Source organism: Aphelocoma coerulescens, chromosome 6 (assembly GCF_041296385.1).
Source record: "Aphelocoma coerulescens isolate FSJ_1873_10779 chromosome 6, UR_Acoe_1.0, whole genome shotgun sequence".
Lineage (NCBI taxonomy): Eukaryota > Metazoa > Chordata > Aves > Passeriformes > Corvidae > Aphelocoma > Aphelocoma coerulescens.
The window spans coordinates 6,901,760-6,920,657 of record NC_091020.1 but is presented as its reverse complement, the minus strand read 5'-3'; the positions used below and the strand labels follow the sequence as shown (position 1 = coordinate 6,920,657).

At 41.6% G+C, this 18,898-nt stretch overlaps 1 protein-coding gene across 3 annotated transcripts in view; it reads left to right on the top strand.

The window, feature by feature from the left end:
• ARID5B (AT-rich interaction domain 5B) overlaps positions 1–18,898 on the top strand; it is a 114,878-nt gene that overhangs the window by 11,053 nt on the left and 84,927 nt on the right. For all 3 annotated transcript variants that reach the window (XM_069019087.1, XM_069019088.1, XM_069019086.1), the window contains one exon: positions 2,287–2,512. In XM_069019087.1, the coding sequence (XP_068875188.1) occupies positions 2,287–2,512 (226 nt within the window). The remainder of the gene's footprint in view (positions 1–2,286; positions 2,513–18,898) is intronic.

The following is an 18,898-nucleotide window of genomic DNA, read 5'->3' as shown; positions in this document are numbered from 1 at the left end:
TCACATCAGTGTGGGGATGCTGAACACCCCATGTTCCCATGGCTGGATGTACTACTGCCACAGAAAACTCATGTCTGAGGTGTGCTTTCCCCAGCTCCCCAGAAGGTCCCCCTGCTCCTGCCTCTGCAGATCCCCCTCCATGGCAGCCTGGGCAGAGTGCCCCAGTATCGCTTCACCCTTGGTGCAGTAGGGCTTTTTTTTTTGTTTTAATTCCTTTTTTTTTCTCCTGTGTACACATCATGTGCGTGTGTGTGTGAAGGTTGTATTCTCAAAAACAAGTTTATTCATTGATGATGTAATAGTGATTGTACTTTTCTTTTGGTTAATAAATTGTCTGCTCAGCTTACTTTGTATGCCAGCCAAAATTAGTCATACCAGTTCTTGGAAAGGATATGAAGAAACTAGTAATTGAAATCATAATCATTTGATCATGAGAGCTATTTGGAAAATAATATTTTAACCAGAAGCAAGCATGTCTGATCTCCAAGTCAGGTTTTTGTTGTTTGTTTTTTTTTTTAACTTAATATATTTCTCTGGTAAGCTTAATATATTTCTCTGGTAAGGAATATTAGAAATTGTGTAGTAGCTGGTGATGATATTCAACATCCTAAAAGAGAACTTCATCCAGAAATTGCTGAGACTGTCTGCAGGCAGGCTGATATTTATATATATGTATTATTTTTTTCCATCCTGACATTTAATAATCACCATGTAATAGCTATAAAATGCATAGCAACTACAGCTTTTTTATTTCAAGTGGATGGTGTAATGAAATTGGGTGAAACCATCCATTGAAATTGTACTTCGTAGTACCCAGTGCTTGTTTACAAAGTATTGACGTTTGTCATAAACAGAGATTTAAAGCATCACTGTTATTGTTTGTTGTTTGGTGGAGGCTCTTATGCTGTGCAGCGATAAAGGAAAAGATTTTATTACAAGCTTGCTTAGCATATAAGCATGCTATTCACTTCTGACCAAATATTTGTTATTGCACTAAATGTAATGGAGGTGCCTGCTTATAAAACAGTTTTGTATTGTATAAGGAAGAGTGGAGTATCAGATCTGTTTTTTTACTAGAATTACTTCAGGTTTTGTATTGTTTGCAACTTGTCACAATAAAGCTCTTTTTTTTTTCCATTGAGCAGTATTTTATTTCCTGAGGAATGTGTTCAGTGGACAAAAAAACCCACACTGAGAGAATCAATCATGCTTTTCCCTTTGTTTAATAACTCAAAGAATTTCTCTCTCCTTTGCAAATACTTGTGTTTATTTGAGAGAAAAATTGGATTCTGGTTTATTTATTTCAAGAACCTGTAATTGTATTTAGCGTTTGAAATGTGTGGTGAGCAAGGTGTGGTGTAAAGCCAGCTCTCATTACAACATAAATTATTTCTGCTGTTTTAACCAAAAAATCTGGAGTGTATCTTGCTGGATATGTATGTTTGTTTGTTTATTTTTTGAGGCTTTCTTGATCCCTTGCTCGCTGGAGTCAGCTGTAAAACATTCTGCTTATTCATCATGACTGAGAGGAGTTGATTGTTTCCTGGAAGGTTAAAATCCAGCAATTAGGACTGTTTAATTTGAGTATATGTTCTAGAGGCTAAACTAAGTTTAAGTGCTTTTCTTAGAATGTATGTTTTAGAAGGGGAAAAAAATTACAGTTCTGATCTTGAAAAAGGATTTAAGAAACATGAGAATGTGCAAGTTTCTTTTGGTGGGAAGCACATAACATTTATGTAGTATTTCTTTTGGGATTACATCACAGTTTTATTTAATTTTAAGGACAAAAGTTAAATTCAATATTTGTGTATAAGCCAAGGGAAAATGTACCATAAACATAGGAATTTTCTGGTGAGTCAGAGTTCCAAGAATCTGAGATTTACTTAGTCCATTTATTTCAGGACTAGCTATAACCATTAGTCATCCAACCATGAATTTTTACATTTGCAGCTAATTACACCTAAAAAACAAACTTTCCCTCAAGGCTTTGGGTTATACAGAATGTGATTTGGCAACCTGCATTTCAAATGCCTTTTAGGATCATTGCCCTGGTCCTAGAAATTGTCTTTAGATCGTGTATATTTGCTTCAAGTAAACAACTAATTTTTCCACTTAGGTGGCAAGAGGAATAAATTAAGCGCTAGCTATTCTGTGATACAAAAAAATTACTCAGCCTGCAGCAAGATAGGCTTTTCCAGGAGTCAGTGCGGGATGATATTACTGTTTTCTCAGTCATCAGGGAGCCCAGAGTGACATGTTGTGTTCTCATCTGATCACTGCTTTCAGGATGAAGTTATTGCTGTTTCAGAAAAAGTCACTGTGAAGCTTGAGGACTTGGCAAAATGGGCACAGTCCGATTTCTCCAAGTGGAAGTGTGGTTTCCGGGCTGAGCCGGTTCAGCCTATGGATGTGGGGAAGAATGGGCAGAAAGAGGCCTTGACAAGATACAGACAATCCACATTGAACAGTGGCTTGAACTTCAAAGATATCCTGAAGGAAAAGGCTGACCTTGGTGAGTATCCCTTACTTTCTCTTGTGGGAAGGGGCTGGGGGGTGAGTGTCTTTTGAAGACAGATGAGCCTAATCCTGCCACGCCATTGCAGATTCCCAAGGTATGTCTGAGCCTGGGGCAGAGGTGTGGCGATGAGATGCCTGTGTGGGGTGGGTGGTGGCAGTGAGCTCATCTCAAGCTCCTTTTGGACTGGTGTGGGGTAACACTGTGATACCCATCTACATGGCCTGGAGCTCTACGATCAAACCCTGAAGATGCGCATACAGATAATTGTCACAGGCTCTTCCTGGGGCTCTGCTGGCTGTGGGATCGGGTCAGAGCTGTACACTGTGGGGAGGGGAGGCTGGCATGTCTTCTTGAGGCCTCCTATGACAGGCAGGGATGAGCAAAGGCCTTTCACTTCTCATGTCCCATCTTCCAGAAGCTCAGAGATGCTCCCGGTGGTTGCCTTGACTCTGTACGGTTGACTCTGTCTCTCATTCAGTAGGGATGTGTCCCTTCCATAGTGTTTCCTTGTTAGCTGTATGTTGCTATAGAGCTCTGCAAGCACCCCACTGTTGTCTCCACACATAGACCTGTGCTTTCTTTCCCTGTTTGTTTTCAGAAAGGGAGGTGGTAGCTCTGCTACTTTGGATGGTTGCAGACAGGCTTGCATGTGGGGCTGCTTTGGGTGCACAGGCACTCACACCTCTAAAACCTGTGGTGAGTTCCCAGGTCCAAGTGAGATGGGTCTCCTGTTGGTAAACGTGCCTGTTTGTGGTATTAGGACCTTGGATGTGTAACAGCTGTCAGAGATGGCACTTTGAAGTGCATACCAGGGACATTTCTCTCTTCTGCCAAGTTTTTAATAAATGGTCTGTGTTTGAAGAGCATCACGTTTAGGCCATAATGTGTGAAAAGGTAAGAAATAAAAAACTAAGCCTGATGCATTTGAGGACATGCTTTTATATCTACATGAACAGGAGTGCAGGGCCAAGTTCAGTTTTATAGTGTCATGACTGGGTTGGCATCGAAGCCAAGTTACATGAAGCTGAAGATCTGTCTTGGAAAATTTATCTTCTGCATCTCATTTTTCTGATCTTATTAAATGGTGAAGTGATTTTGTCAATCTCATGTTTTACCATTGGATATGTAGGTTGGAAGATTAAAGTACAGTTGGAAGTCGGCCTTATTTTTTACTGCATGTCCAGGGAAAAAATAATCCATGGAATTCTTTCTCTTCCTTTGCTTTTCTCTGTGGTTTCTTCTAGTTCATAATTACATGCAGTAATTTTCTCTGCTATTGCCTTGGTGTCTTCTTTACGCACTACATTTATTTGCATTTGTTTGTTATGTCAGAAGAATCTTAATGTTTTTCAGACAGAACTTTTGTGTGCTAATGTTTTCTTGTTTTTGTTTTCAACAAACAAAAAAACCCTTGTGGTAAGTTACGAAATTGCTATTATCTACCCTAGGAGCCAGAGAAAATTATCTTTAAGCCTAAAGCTTATAGTTGCATGTTAAGCCTTTCAAAGTAGGGGTTATACTGAAAACGCTCATGAAATGCAAACTATATGGTATAATTTCGATAACCCCACATTCTGATGTTGCTCATTTTCAGTTGGTGGCTCTGACTTTATTGTTGGGTTGGGGTTTTCTTCAGTAGAAAAGGGAATTTTGGCTAATGTTTGATTTTGGCTGCCTTTGTCTTCATAATGGCTGGTTGACAGGAGTGAAACCAAAGGTTCACGAAGACCTATCGCTGACTGGATACATTGATATAGACAATTGATGCAGCTTACTAAGGGAATCAAAGAAATTTCCTAAATCTAGTACTGAGATGATTTTTTTGCCATCTGAAAGAGCCAATAATTTAATCCTCTTTTGCTTCCCGGATCTGACAAAAACTCAGAAGGGTGGTGATCTTCAAAGCTTGTGAAGCAGCCCTAGTTGGTGTCCTGTAGGCAGCCCATGAGCTCTGGTGTTTGTCTCAACTATGGTGTTTAGCACCCACGAGACGAAGAAGATTTACTTCTCTCATTCTGAGCGGTTGGTCAGGGTTGACATTGCTCTGGGAGTTGTCATGTCCCTAGCTGGAGGCAAAGGGAGGAGCATGACGTGTGGTGTCCGAGGTATTTGAGCTGCTGGTGTTGTCTCTTCTCTACTGGCAAATGGCAGCTTTACTGCCTGTTAGGACGTGTGCCCACAGACCTTTTCCAATACTCAGCATCTTGCCAACAGAGCAGCACTTGGCTGCAGTGATCAAAAGATTTATTAGCAATAACTTCTGCAGCAGGTCTCCAGCACAATGGTATGGGGTAGTTTTTCCTCTTAAAATAGGGTTGTATACTGTAAAAGGAGCACAGCGCACTGTCATGCAAGGTCCCTCTGGTGATGCTCGTGTTTAACCCTGGCTGTAGATGAGGAAGTTGCTGAACCAGGTGTTGAAAAGGCCTAGATAAACAATGTGATCTCCTGCACCCCTTTTTTCCTGTGAAATGGCATGTGTCCATTACAGAAAAATCCCATAAAAGTGAGTAGATTCTGCAGCTTTTCCTACTAGATGTTTTTGAATCAAGCTCTAGAAGGTAATAGGAAATTATATCCCTATCAAAGAGCTCAAAAAAGCTTTACAGAAGAAACAACATCAGTTTTCTTACAGTATCCAGGAGTGGTGAGGAGTGAAATAACCCGGATGAAATGAAAACATGGCTGCTACAGAACCAGAGAAGTGTCACTGTGCAAACATACTTAATTAAACACATTGCTGCTGGGAGCAGGGCAGCTTCAAACAACAACCAGGCAAAGTGAGACCTCGTGTGAGCAGTGTATACCTTATGCCATGTGTTCAGTGGCGCTTGCTTAGCCAAAACTAAGGCAACACCTGATTAATCCACAACCTCTAGAACCTCTGATTGAGAGTTGACCCTAATTCGAACAAGGTAGTTCTGTCTCCTTTTTTGTTCTCTCCTTCTTCTCTTTTGTTCTTGTCCTCCTATTTTCTCTTTTTCGTCTTCTTTTTTTTCTCTCTTTTCTCTTTGCCTTTCTTTTCTGCAGAAGCTGTTGGAGGTTTTTTTCTGTAAAATGCTGTTGTTTTTATGACTAGTGAATTATGCAGAACTTTTCCTTAGGACTGTATTAAATAAAAGATCTCGAAATAGCATTTTTTTTGTGTGAGCTTCAAGATTTCAGCCTGAAAAATGATTTTTAAGAATTATTTCTTTCTGCCTGTTGAGATACTTATGTTATACATTCTGTCCCTTTCTACAAATACGTCAATATTGAATGCTAGCAGTTTATGTCTTAAGACTATTTATAGCTTTCTGAATATTTCTTTCAAATGTTGAGGAAAAATAAAGAATAACAACAATGCAGCATATAAAAATAGAGTTGCTCAGGAATGTATTATTCATAATGAACATGAGAACCTGTTTTTCCAGAAGAATTGGTCTGATAAAATCATTCACTACTGAGGCCGCTAGTTATTTATTTTTGTCTTTAGAATTATTTAGGGGATTTTTCTTTGTAATAAATGGACTTGTATACCCATATTTGGTAAACCAGTGGAAAGTCACCAAATGAGGAATTATTTCATTTTACAAAATGTTTAGCAACTAAGCAATGTAAACACTATCAGTTAAATGTAGCAAAGTTGCATATTTGTATTCCTTGGGCTATAGTTCAAAAAAAAAATTCAAATTATTTTATATAACATTGCTTCTTACAGACTTCCTTTAAGTGAAGTATGAAAGCTGCAGTGTAAGCTTTATTGGCCTATAAATATGTCATTATAGTTGGACTACATTTATATGCTTTGGATTGTTGTTTAAGCCAAGAAAATATGTCTCTACAGGTTGACTTTTTATTGAAACCCTTTGAGGCATACAACAGAATGTATTTTAGGCCAAGGTTATTAAAACAGCATTTTCATTTTTGCAGCAGACTCATTGTCAATTATGCTGCCACAAACTGTCTGTGGATAGGCAGTTATGAATGGTTTCATCTCTAAATGTGTCTTTAGAAAAAGAAATAAAAGATAGAGGAGTCAGAGCTGAAATTGAGAGAAGAGACTGAGGGAAAAATGACTGAATTTAGTGCTCACCAGCTCTGTTGGTTTGGGTTAGGCTGGGCTGCAGTGCTGCCTGGATTTAGCCAAGGAACAAATGGCTCCTTTGCCTGTGCTGGGCCAGGGAGGTGGGAGCTGCTGCCACAGCCAGGCAGTCTCCAACCCTCTGGCTCTGTCATGACAGAGGTCTGGGTTTGGTCCCCAAACTGGCATTGCCACTGTTTTTATCCATCCTCTGTGAGTATCATGCCAAAATGGGCGGTTGAGGTTCCTGCACTGGCAGTGTTAGGAATGGGATGAGCAAGTTCTGGTGAACTTGAAGGGGTTTTGCTGCACGCACTTCTTGTTTGTTCAGGTCCAGCAAGGGGAAACCCAAAGAAAATTTAGCAGTCAGTCCTGCCCTGTCTTTCATTCCTTACAGCCATGCATTTGAGGATACACAATCTGGATCTTTGTTCCCTGTGAAACCCAGGAAAATCAACTACTGCTCCTAGCTGAGGTGTGTATTCTAGCAGTCACGCTTTTCTAGTCCGTAGGTGGTTTTCCAGCAGTTGTTTCCTACTTCTCTTGAAGTAGCTCCTTTGAACTCTGCAGTGGAGCTTGCTGGGCAGGACTGGGTGCTGCAGGACTGGGTCACCCTCTTGTTTTCTTGTCTTTACCAGTCTCATAATTTGTATATCTTCACTTGGAAGATTGCAGCTCTGGGCTGTATCTTGTGTTGCCACACAAATTGGCCAATCCAGAGCAGATTGCAGTGAGTTTGGAAGGACAGGCAGAGCAGGGGTGAGCTGTCTTGTCAGAAGGTGCCAACCCCACAGTCAGTGTCTCCAGTGGGCACTGGGCTGTTGCATGGCCCTTCCAGTTTCACTTGCCAGTGGCCTTGCAGCAGGCGTGACTTCTCCAGATGAGGATTATCAAGTCATAATGTAGTCAAACTATGACATTATCAAAACTGATAATCTGCAGCTGTAGCATGTTCAGACACTTGTGGTGACTTCTGATCTGACACTGACTCTTCTTTTTCATTGTTTGTCGCGTGCTGCTCAGTTCAGGCTCGCCTGGCTTAACTTGATGCAATAATTTTCTGACCAACTAATTGTTAGCTATTTAGAGTACAGCCGCTTTGGATACTTTGTGCCTAAGTCATGCCTCTCTTCCTCTCCCATTCTTCTCTGTCTTCACTCTGCCTCTTCTTGTGCCTTCCTGTCTCCATTGGCCTAACTGAATGCCATTCTGATCTTGATAAAGTTCCTCTAAGTGTCCTATTATCCTATTTTCCCCTCTCTGCCCTTGTGCACCGTATTTTGTTTTTTGTCTTGTGGGTCAGATTGACCTCTCTAACTCATTTTAACCAACAGTTGATACAGTTCTTTTGCCATAGTTGAGGCTATTACATGGCTTGTCTGTTGTGCTCCATGGAGCCTGAATGGAGAAGGATGGCTCCCTTGGGAAAAAAGAGACTGTGGCCTGGCTTTTTCTTCTGTGTTTGTGCAGCTTGTAGCACTTGCCAGCACTACTGCAGCAGGACAAGAGCACCAGTAGGCTGTGAAGCAGGAACCTCTGTGGGATGACTGTTCAGAGAGGCTGTGGAGCAGAAAGGCTTCACTTGGTTCAACACCTTCTTTTAGTTTAATTACTGCTTACCTTTGGTGTTAACATATTTAGGATCAGAGATAACCTGAGGTGCTGAGCAGACAGACAGAGATAAATACTTACTTTATTATTGGTCAACCAGCTGGTTTAACAAATACTTGTTGGCTCGTTGGCTTCAGTTGCTGGCTGCCTTTTAAGTGCTGAAAGGTGGTACTGTTGTTAAGTCCGGTATCCTTCCAGTAATTCAGTCCTGGAGATGACACTATCTCCAGTAGCATTTTGGGGCTCTCCCTCCTCAGTTGCTCCTCTCTCTTGAGCCACTGCTGCTCTCCTCTGCACCTTCCTCCTCCTCCCTGGAAGGAGATTGGTGGGGTCTGTCCTTCTTGAGGCCAGCTGTTTGCCTGAGCAATGCTGGGATGATTTGAGTGCTGTTAATTTCTTCCTTTCCCTGGAGAGAGCCTACTTCATTACAAAGAAAGTCTATGAGGGTGACAGAAACATTTTAATATGCAGCACTGGCTATGGAAGCCTTTCACTCACCACTGGATTGTGTTGAGCCTCATCTATTTGTGACTCTTGAAAGGAGTTTTAACACCACACACCTCAGACTTCAAGCATGCCTTATCAAAGAGATCTGGATTTCTTATCAAGCTTTGACCTACTTTGACCAGCTTTTATAAAAGGGGGTGAGAGTATCACCCCTGGAAATTGAGGATGTGGGTATTTTGTTCTTTGAAATGTGGAAGGTATGCCAAGAAATGTAAACAAAATTCCAGGTAACTTCCCTCTTGGTAGCCCCTAACTCAGAGTGGCTGTTCACCAGCCACCCCGTTCCTGCAGCAGGAACAAGCTAACATGATTATCAGAATGGTGCTGATAGCAGTTGTCACTGCATCAGGCATTTTCAATTATGTATTGGTATGACTGGGCACTTTGCCGTTGGTGTAGAGCACAGCCATTGGCAATGGCAGTTCTGGTCTATTCAGAAACATCAGAGAAGGAATCACTGCTGCAAAACGAGAGGAGGAAGAGTAAAATTTTACTGCCTGTGAAGCTAGAGAACTGCCCCACGTTCTCTTAAAGTCAAAATTGCAGCAGTTTGCACCATCAATAAGAGTTTTGTTGCAGCCTCTGGCTGGAACAGGATAGCCTACATAATTACAAAATAAGTAGATAAAAAATAAGGACCATTCACAGACAGTGTCAAAGCAGCCACAGTGTCCCTTTAAAGGGACACAGACAGTGTCCCTTTAAAAATGTTTGACGGCTTTTGTTATTTTTGTCTGGTTTTAGCACCGGGATTGACCTTGCCAGGCTGTGTAATAACCCACATGTGTCTGCTCTCCAGGATTTTTTCCCTTCTAGTCACTGTTGGATCTTGCATTTAATTCTTACTGACCATGGGTTTTTGTTCCAGTAACTGGAAACGTGTGTGTCCTGGTGCAGTGCTGCTGTGCTCTGAATCTGACTTTATCTGCATCTGGTTTTTTTTTTTTCTTTTTCCTTTTTTTTTAAATTATTGGTTTAGAGGGTGCTGTTTTCCTCCCCAGCCTTCCTTCTATCTTCCATTCCTGCCCATACTGTTTCTGGGTCCCGGGGGACTCAGTTTGGGACATCTATTGTTTTGTGTTGCTGTGCTTCCCTTGCCCAGCACCATTGGAGGGAGGTGATCAGTGGTCTCCTCTGTGTGCCATGGTTCCTAGTTAGATGTGTTGATCCCTCATAAATCACTGATGCCTTTCTCCTTCATTGTATCCTTTCCACACAGCCAGCCAAAAATTGGCTGAGTACTGAGATCTGTAAACCAAGCACCTATGTAATGTTGTGGTATAGTTGGGTGGGCCCCAAGGACATCCTCTTTTTCCTGCCTGGCTGCTTTCCTGTGCTGTAATTCTGTGCTGCTGGAGCCCAGGACTTGGAGTCCTGCAGTCATCTTTGACTCCGAGCGCTCCATTAATCAAGTTGGAGCTGTCTTTGTACCAGCCCATGAATCATGCTGGCTTGTGACCTGTGCAGCCGTGCTGAGATGCTTAGGCTCTTCTGTGGGTGCTGTTGATACCATGGCCAGATCTGGGTGTCATTTCCCTTGTAGGGGGAAGGAGAAAAGCCAGACCCAATTTATTCACCACCTCCCTTCCAAGTCTTCTTGCATTGCTCTTTGTTACTCCCATGCCCAGAAAGGCAACTGGGCCTTGTAGGCACAGTATGATGTGTCTGGCCTCTCATCATCTGTTTTCCTAAGTATCCTAGTCCAGTTCTAAATGTGTCGTTGCAGAAAGGCCTGTACTTTTTCTCTGAGATACAATAGGCATCTTCTCATAGATGACCTGTCTTCTGTCATGGGAGGTTGTCAGAGAGAACATCCTTTGTGCATCTGAAATTGAAGGTGGAGAGTTGCTTTTTATTCCTTTTCTCTTCTTTCTGCAAAATTGTTTGGTAGGACAGAGGCACACAGGAGCAAAAGCTGTCAGTGAATGGCCATGTCAGCATTTATGGAGATCTCAGCAACAGCAGGACCCTCAGCTTGCCAATGCAGACCTTTGCTTGGGCAAGCAAGGGAAAGTGGGAGGTGGGAGCACTAGAAAGAAAAGGAAGGTGTTGGACAAGATTGTGGGAAGGGGTTTGGCTGCAGCAGCTGAGTGGGCAGTAGCAGATGTGCCTTCCCGGCAGGGTCAGCCCAGGCATCTCCTCCAGCACTATCACCTTTGTGAGCACCAAGAGGGGCTCTGTGGGTACACAGGAGAAGACTGTGGTTCTGGCAGCTTTGCTTTTGTTAACTGAGTTTTAAGACTCTCAGTATCGATATTCTGACTGCTTAATCCCTTTTGGTTAATTTAGGTCATGCTTGTCTTTGCTGGCTTGGTGATCCTTGTGTGATGAGAGCATTGATAGATGAGAATGCTTGGGAAGGGTTAAACCTGGTGTGTGTATAAATTGGAGCGCAGTTTGTGGGAGTGGGTGATAAAGCATATATTTAAAAACTGTAACAGCATGAGTTGTAACTTACTGGGTAGGTTTTGTATTGGAGAACCTTGTGGCATAACCTTAGTTTACTTCATTTAGTAGAATCTGTACCATGTAAAATAAGTTCCTTCTTAATTTTACTGCTAATTTTTGCTTGTAAAGATGAATCCTCAGTGCTGTAAACCTTCAGCTTGGGTCTGTCTTGCTCTGTTGCATTGTGAAGGGCAAATAGTTAATGGCATAAAGAAGCTTTTGTTAGTGATAGATAATGTGTATGATTTTAGCAGGAGTATATTTTAGCAGCTTGTGAAAAATCAAGGTGAATTTTTACATCTGTGCACTGCTGCATAATTGATATATGTAGAAGCTGAAATTCAAAATAAGCTTCTAGGAGAGCCCACATTTGATTTTCCTAAACATTTAAATATATGTATCACACCCTCATTTTAAGATGCCGGTTAATGACTTTATGAGCATGTTGGCAGCCAGAGCATTACATGTGGTTTGAAAAATGTGTCTGGATATGCTTGGTAAGCAGTATTGTTCTGACAGTGTACTAAAGGCCATCTTCAATTTGACTGTGCTCTACTTTGTTATGTTGTGAAAGAAAAAGATAATTCAGCAGAGCATTGTGCTGTCGGCTGGAGACGCCTCACTTCAGAATACAAATATTACTAGGGATAAATGAATCATTAAAAGAACACTAGCATAAAATATCTGATGAATGAACTCCAGGAGTCTGTGCTGAAATAAATTTAGCATTCACGGACAGTACCATAATATGTGAAATAATAGTATCAGTTCTACATTCAGATGCCAAAAACATTTATGGACCCAGAATAATTGTGAATTACAAGGCTATAAATACATAGAGGGGATTTGGTGATATCATAATAAACCATGAGAAATTCGCTAGGCTGGTTTCTTATGTTACCAGAACCTTGAGATATATTTACAACCTTGTTCACACTCCTGCAGTTTTAGGGGGCAATTCTCCTCTCACAACACGTTCGTCATTCGCATTTGTGCCAAGGGGAGTTATGCATGTGTGTCATGAGTGGAATAGATGCCCACACAATTCAAGGATCCTATAACGAATATCTAATTTAAGAAAAAGGTGGGAAACATTCCCTCTCATCCTCCTCCAAGTTCCCCCACGTCCTGTTCTGCTCCTGTGAACGAGGCTAATGAAGGGAATATAGGTAAAGGATGACAAGGTAGCTGCTGTGTTCCTGAACATTTTGTCCACAGCTGCATCATTTTTTCCACTTCTTATTACTGAGAAACAAAACAACCAAAGCCCAGATGTTCTGGTCCCAGGTTTCTTTAGAGTGCAGGCTAATGCATTTTAAAAGTCTGTTGTAAATACCCAGGGAAGGCTGGATCGTCAGCCTGTCCTCCAAAAGGAGGCTTCATTGTTGTGATACCAGATCCGTGCCTGATAAGAACAGTTAATTAGGAACTGGGGCTGAACCTGAAGTGATATTCGAGAGCATGTTCAGCTTTCAGCATGTCCCACATCACCTGTTTGTAATTAAGCCTGGTGTCCCCTGCCTCGCTGAGTTGGGGTGGTGACTGTCTCTGCAGGTACTTAGTGTCATTCACACATCCCAATATTAGGTGGGTTACAGCCGGGTGCTGCAGGACCCCTTCCCCTCCCAGCATCTCCCCCAGCCAGCTGTGCTGTGTTACCGGCCTCATCCTTCTCGTAAGTCATTGGCAAAATATGCACGTTCAGTGTGGTGCAGAGCAAGTCTGCTCAGTAATTCCACATTCCTTAGTGTTGCAGGAGGTCTCTTGACTGACCAAGCTGCAGTCTCTCTGCTCATCCCTCTCCTGGCTGTACCTCCATGCCTGCCAGGGGAACATTTATGGGATTCACACTGGGAAGCATCTGTGGCTTCGTTTATGTCCTTCGACGTGGTTCCTCTTTTACTTTTTGGGTCTTGGTAGACTCACCCTCTATCAGAAGATGAATCACATCCTTGAGATATATCCTGGACCTTCCATCCTTGTCAGCTGATGAAACAAAGAGAACATAATTACAGGATCAAAAAAATAACAACAGTGAAGTGGTCATCAGCAAGAGGGGGGTCCTTGGCAGCCTTGTAGGAGATTTGTAGGCTTTGGTGTGTGTCAGTGATAGGTCCTCACCCAGTTAGTCACTGAGCCTCGCTTTGATCACTGCCAGTTTATTTCATTGTCTTTCTCTCTTGAATTCGTGCATGTTTTTGCTATGGCAAGGTCATGGGATTATTGATTATTTGTTTTTGTTAATTATTACTGGCTTTAACTTGATATTCTTTGCAATATCTGTGCAAGCTCTTGTGGCAAACCCAGTAGAGAGGGTACAATGCAATCTTAATGCATGTTTTTCTCTTTCATTATTGTAAAATCACAGTCTCCACTTGCTTTCACACTATTTCCAAATTAAAAGCTTTGTGGGATGAAAATTAAATGATAAGTTACTATAAAATTCTATTTCAAGAATCTTGAATGCTTCAGCTCCATCTTTATTTTTAGTTTTCTTACTGCCTGAATGACCCTTGCTTGTGACAGTGTTTGTCACTATACACTTGCAGTTTTGTTGCATAGAGAAAATAGATTAAGAAGTCCTTTTACGCTTGTGTTTTTAATCCTCTGTTCAGATAGATAAAAATTTGTCCCTGTAAGTTCTGTGGTACAGTAAAAAAAATTAAATAAACCAACCCAAATAATTTTGGCAGTTCAAACGCAGAAACTAAAAATAATTTAATCTGCAGTGTGAACATAGTTTCATATTTATACTAGCATCTGGCCTCAGGAATTGAATACTCCATTCTTTAAATAGCTTCACTCTGGCTCTTGAATGCTTTGTGACTAGAACATTACCCTACAGTCATGCACCTTGTTTACATACTTCTGTTAAAAGGCAAAAGAACTTACAGTACTTCAAAACATTGGTACAAGCTCCCTCCTCCCCTCTTGCCTTGGAAAAGAGAAGTTAAAAAGAAAAAAATGCGAGTGGTCTGAAAGTGCATTTTAAATTTAGTTCTCTCAGTTTGCTGCTGGGTACATATTTTACTGTCATTTGTATGAAAAACTGGAAGAAGAATTTTCCAAAGAAAATGTGTGCCTTTCCAGATGCCCAACAGTAGTCAAACAGAGATTTATGTACACTTTATTTGTCTCTATGTTTTTAATCTGGCAAGTGTCTTTGTCTTTAAAAACACTTTGCCTAGAGAGAGTGGGTCTTTTTTTCTTACCATATGGTAGAAATAAGGAGTAGATCCAGGTCCCTGTGAAGGAAAAGTATCAGAATAATGTAATAAAAAGGTAACCACTATAAACAGGAGGCTAATGATTAGCTTCTTAGAGTCTTTAGGGACAAAGTATCTTTTTATTTATGATCCTTGCCCAGCCTGACTTCAGGAGAAATTGCATTTTCAGAATTATATATTTGTAACTTCACCTAACTTTTCAAATTTAGTAGATCCCTATTTAGTGTCTATTGGTGAATGTGAGTCCAGCCTAATATTCTTACTGCTATTTTTTCATTCACATGTCTTGAGGTGAGGAGCAGTAGAGAAAATATCCCATTTTTAAACCTTAATCCAGAATCCATTCGTATGAGTCACTAAAACAAAATCATAGTGGTTTAGCTAAAAAAGGCTTCATGTCCAAAGAGAACGTTCCTTAGAATGCTGGCCCATTTCCCACAATGTTTCTTGAATGTGTTTTATATGTTGTCTTTGTGCTATTGTAAAACATCAAGGATTAGCTGCTGTACTTCGGTGTGTGGGAGGCTCCTGATATTTCAGTGGACTGGTCAGTTTGAGCGAGGGCAGGGGGCTTGTCCCTTGAGAGGTGCTCAGCCCCCTCCTCTGCCTGTGCTGCTTCTCCTGTGGAGGAGCCTTCTGCCTTAGGTAGGGAGAGCATTTCTCTTTCTTGTGGTAAGTCTTCCATGCTGCAGCACGGGCTTAGGCTTGCTGCTGTGGTGTTCAGAAACACCCTGCAGCAGTGTGAGAGGCAGAGAAATCAGGCCCTGTCTGCCTTTGTGAAAAACTTTGAGAGTAAGTTGTTTTGTTTGTCCTACCCATCTATTAGAGTCCTCAACAGGAAAGAGCCTCTAGGATAATCATCCCACTTGAGTTTTGGGAGTTCATTTCTATAGGTTTCAGACTAGTCTGGGACACTGAGAACGTCAGTGCCAAGGCTGTACTCCACCATGACTTGCAGCTTTGATCCTCCAATGATGGAGTGAGAAGGGGGTGGTACCAAGCTGGATAGAAGCAGGGGTGAGGATGGCTGGAGACAGCAATAAGGGCAGCTTCTCTACGTTGTCACTAGGATTTTTGTTATCCTTCTCTGCAGGGAGGGTTGGTGCTCATGTTTTACTTTATTTTTCAGACCTCGGCCCTCTGACTTGCATATCGTGAATGTGGATGGTGCAGGATTTAGCCTTTGGTGATTTCAGATACCATGTGATTCTAAGGCACAAAATATTTGATTTATTGGGTAAAGCCTATTTAATATCTTAAAAGCATAGAGTGGGAGATCAGATGTGAGCATAGCAGCCTTAAAATACATTCCCTGACAACATACTTAAGAATGTTTAGGTCTATATGAAATACACAGGAAATGAGGGCAATTTTATCCTTGCAGTTTTGATGGCAGGGTACACAGGGGAGATGGAGAGAGTGTGGACAGGAATTCATGTGTTTGATAACGTGAGCCCAGCATATTTGAACAAATGGAACAGGACCATTTTTCACCCTCTGCAGCAGAAACTATTGGTAGTTTCTCTGCCTATTTGAGAGACTATGACTGATCAGATACATCAGCAAATCCATGTAAGTTAACATGAAAAGTCATTCCCTCATCCTTGGCCAGTTATGTACGGTGTTTGCACAAAGCAGTACCTCTTTGCCATTTCTGGTGGCTTAGGGAATCACAGAGAGCTGATTCTGAACAACCAGAGATGAAGAGAGGCTGCTGTCCTCTGTCAGACCCTTTTCCCCTCATTGCCTTGTAGATTGAGTCAGTCTAATAGTAAGAAAAGATTTATGTACATTTATTCTGAGAATACTTGTTAACTGTTCTAAAACAGAGGCTTTAATGAACAGTAAAGCAGAAAAGCAGTTGCCAGAAGGACTTGTAACAATTTCTGATCATGCTGATGTCTGACCATTGTCTTGTGCTGCAAAACTAAATTTTCTCCTTTTTTTCCCAAGAATGTCGGACTGCTTAGTGTATGGCTGGTTTTCGTTAAAAAGCGCTTAATTTTCTACTTCTTAGGAGAAGAATGCAATTAAAGTTCTTATATGAAGAGGAAGATTGTGCCAACAGTGCTTGGAAATTGTATTGTCCAGGCTGTAAAAGCATACTGAAGGCATTGTGTATACCTTGCTGGGCATGTGACAAATTTCCTACTTAAAGTCGTGTAACATTTCTTGAGCAGCAGGTATTTTTAGTTGGGCAAGTCACAAAAGTTTTGCAAATGTTTGTTTGGGTGGGTAGAAACTTGGAAAATACACTGTGGTTCAGTTTTCTCTAGTTATCACAGTGGTTTTGTCACTTATGCTTCTTACGGTTGTCACACCTCCAGCTGCAGCACAAGCTCTCAGGAAACAAGCCTTTGTCACAGGTGGTGCAAGGAGTGCCCTAAGCTCTGTGGGGCTGGCAGGGCCCTTTGTCTTCATCACTGAAGGTTATCAAGACACAACAGAATGGGATGGCAATCATAGAAAAATGGGATTCCAGTTTCCATTGTGCTCCTTTTCCCTCCGAGCATGTCTGTCTGGACTGCATGTGGGACAATTTTGTCTGTGCCTCCTTGAGATCTTTGCCCCAACTATCCATAAGAATTTCTCACCATGTCCATTTCTCAGTCAGTTCACTAGCCAGGTTGCTCAAATCAAAATAGGAAACAAGGCTCCTTGAAGGAGCATTCCCTTTCACCTGGTAAAGTGACTCCAGGTCCATGCCAATGCTGGCTGACTCCAAGAGCAGGGATCCCTGTTGTGTGTGACAGCCTGAACACGGAGACCAGATTTATATCAGAGTGGATCCTCAGTTTCATTTGGTGCTAAAACTTCAGCCAGAATCTGTCTTCAGAAAGGCTTCAAGCTTTTCTTTTCAATTGGTTTACCTACCTACATAGCTGGTATCAGAAGTGCAGTTGCACATATTAGTCTTGATTTTTCCTTTCCAGGATCAAAATGTTGAGGTGACAGTCACTGCTAGGCACTCTGAAGCTCAGGCCTTCCTGCCATAGTGTCTCAGAATTAATGTCCTGGCTTATCATTCTGTGTTGCTGGCTAAGTGCTGTGTAATTCCCGTTGAGCTTGGAGACCCAGCCCAGCAGAGCTCAGGTGATGTGCTCTTCCAGTGTCAGGAATCCACAAAGCAGCAAAAAGAGCAGCTTCTCCAGTACTGTTGCTAGACTTGACTTTGAGGTCGGGAGTTTGGGAGAGCATTATTTCAGTCACTGTTTAACTGCTAGAGATAGTCACACTGAAGACCTTGCTGTGGCACACTCTGGCTTTAGTAAGAAAGATTGATTTTTTGCCTTTTCACTACTAATTGTGACTTTTCTGGATTTTACTTTCTGGATACCATCCCTTCCTGTTTTCAAACCCTCTGATACTGCAGGCTTGAATTGCAAGGGGGACTTAGCATCCCCAGGCTTGTCCTCATGCTGGTGCAGGAGGAGGCAGCCCATGGGCCAGGAACAAAATGCTTGGCATCTCTCAGAAATTCCCATCTCACTTGCATCTGGTTTAAATGCACCCTGCAGTTTTTTGAGTTGCTCATCATGAACACTGTGGTTACTGTGCAGTAACTATTCTTTTGCATATTCTGTTCTTCCTGGGTATTGTAGGCATTAGTGCATCAGTTGAGTACTGATGAGAATGATTAGATGAGAGTGAAATGTTACAGGTCATTAGACAAACAAACAACCCCGCCTTCATTTTATCAAAGGTACCTATAAATCTCATCAGTTTTCTGCTTTACAGCCAGTTGACCAAGGATCTGTGTGAAAGGGCGGGCTGTTAGCTTAAGGCAACTCAGACTGCTTTAAGCAGCTGTGAACTACTTTTATAGAGCTACCAGTCTATTTCATTTCCAGAAAGTGAAAGTTCGAAGTAGGTCCTGAGTCTGGTTTCTCACATGTGAGATCATTTGGCTACCCATGACCTAGAAACCAACAATGAATGTGTAAATTACAGAGAAGAAAATTCAGAATTGACTGTAAGGTGAATGGAAGTTGAATAATTCCCTGAACTTCAACTGTGAAAAGAAGAAAAGATCACTGAATTCTAAAACAGGCTTCAGTATGGACAAAGAAAATGTTATTTTAGTATAGATTAAACTCATGACTAAGATATAGAGGGATTATTGTGTCTGTTTCAGATGTAATTTCATGCCTGAGAATTTACATTGAAGGCAGACTGGTCTGGATCACATTAGCAAAGGCCCTGTTTTGCTGTCAGTTTAATTAAATGGAAACTGCTGGCAAGGAGACCTGAGTAGGTTTATAGAAGCAATACTATTTTGTATGTTGGAGCAGGAAACTGTTAGGTCTTCCAGTTTGAAAGGGACACAAAAATGAAACCTGTGATTCATTCTTGTTTACAAACTCCCATCTAGTATACAGTGACCTTAGTGATAAATTAGCTGCAATTACATGTTATATGAGGTGGGCTTTACAATAGCTGCAGACTTTATGGTTATGAGAACCATGACCTTTGACAGCGAGGTTAGAACATGAAGTTTTTCCAAACAGTGCCTAGTTCTTCAAA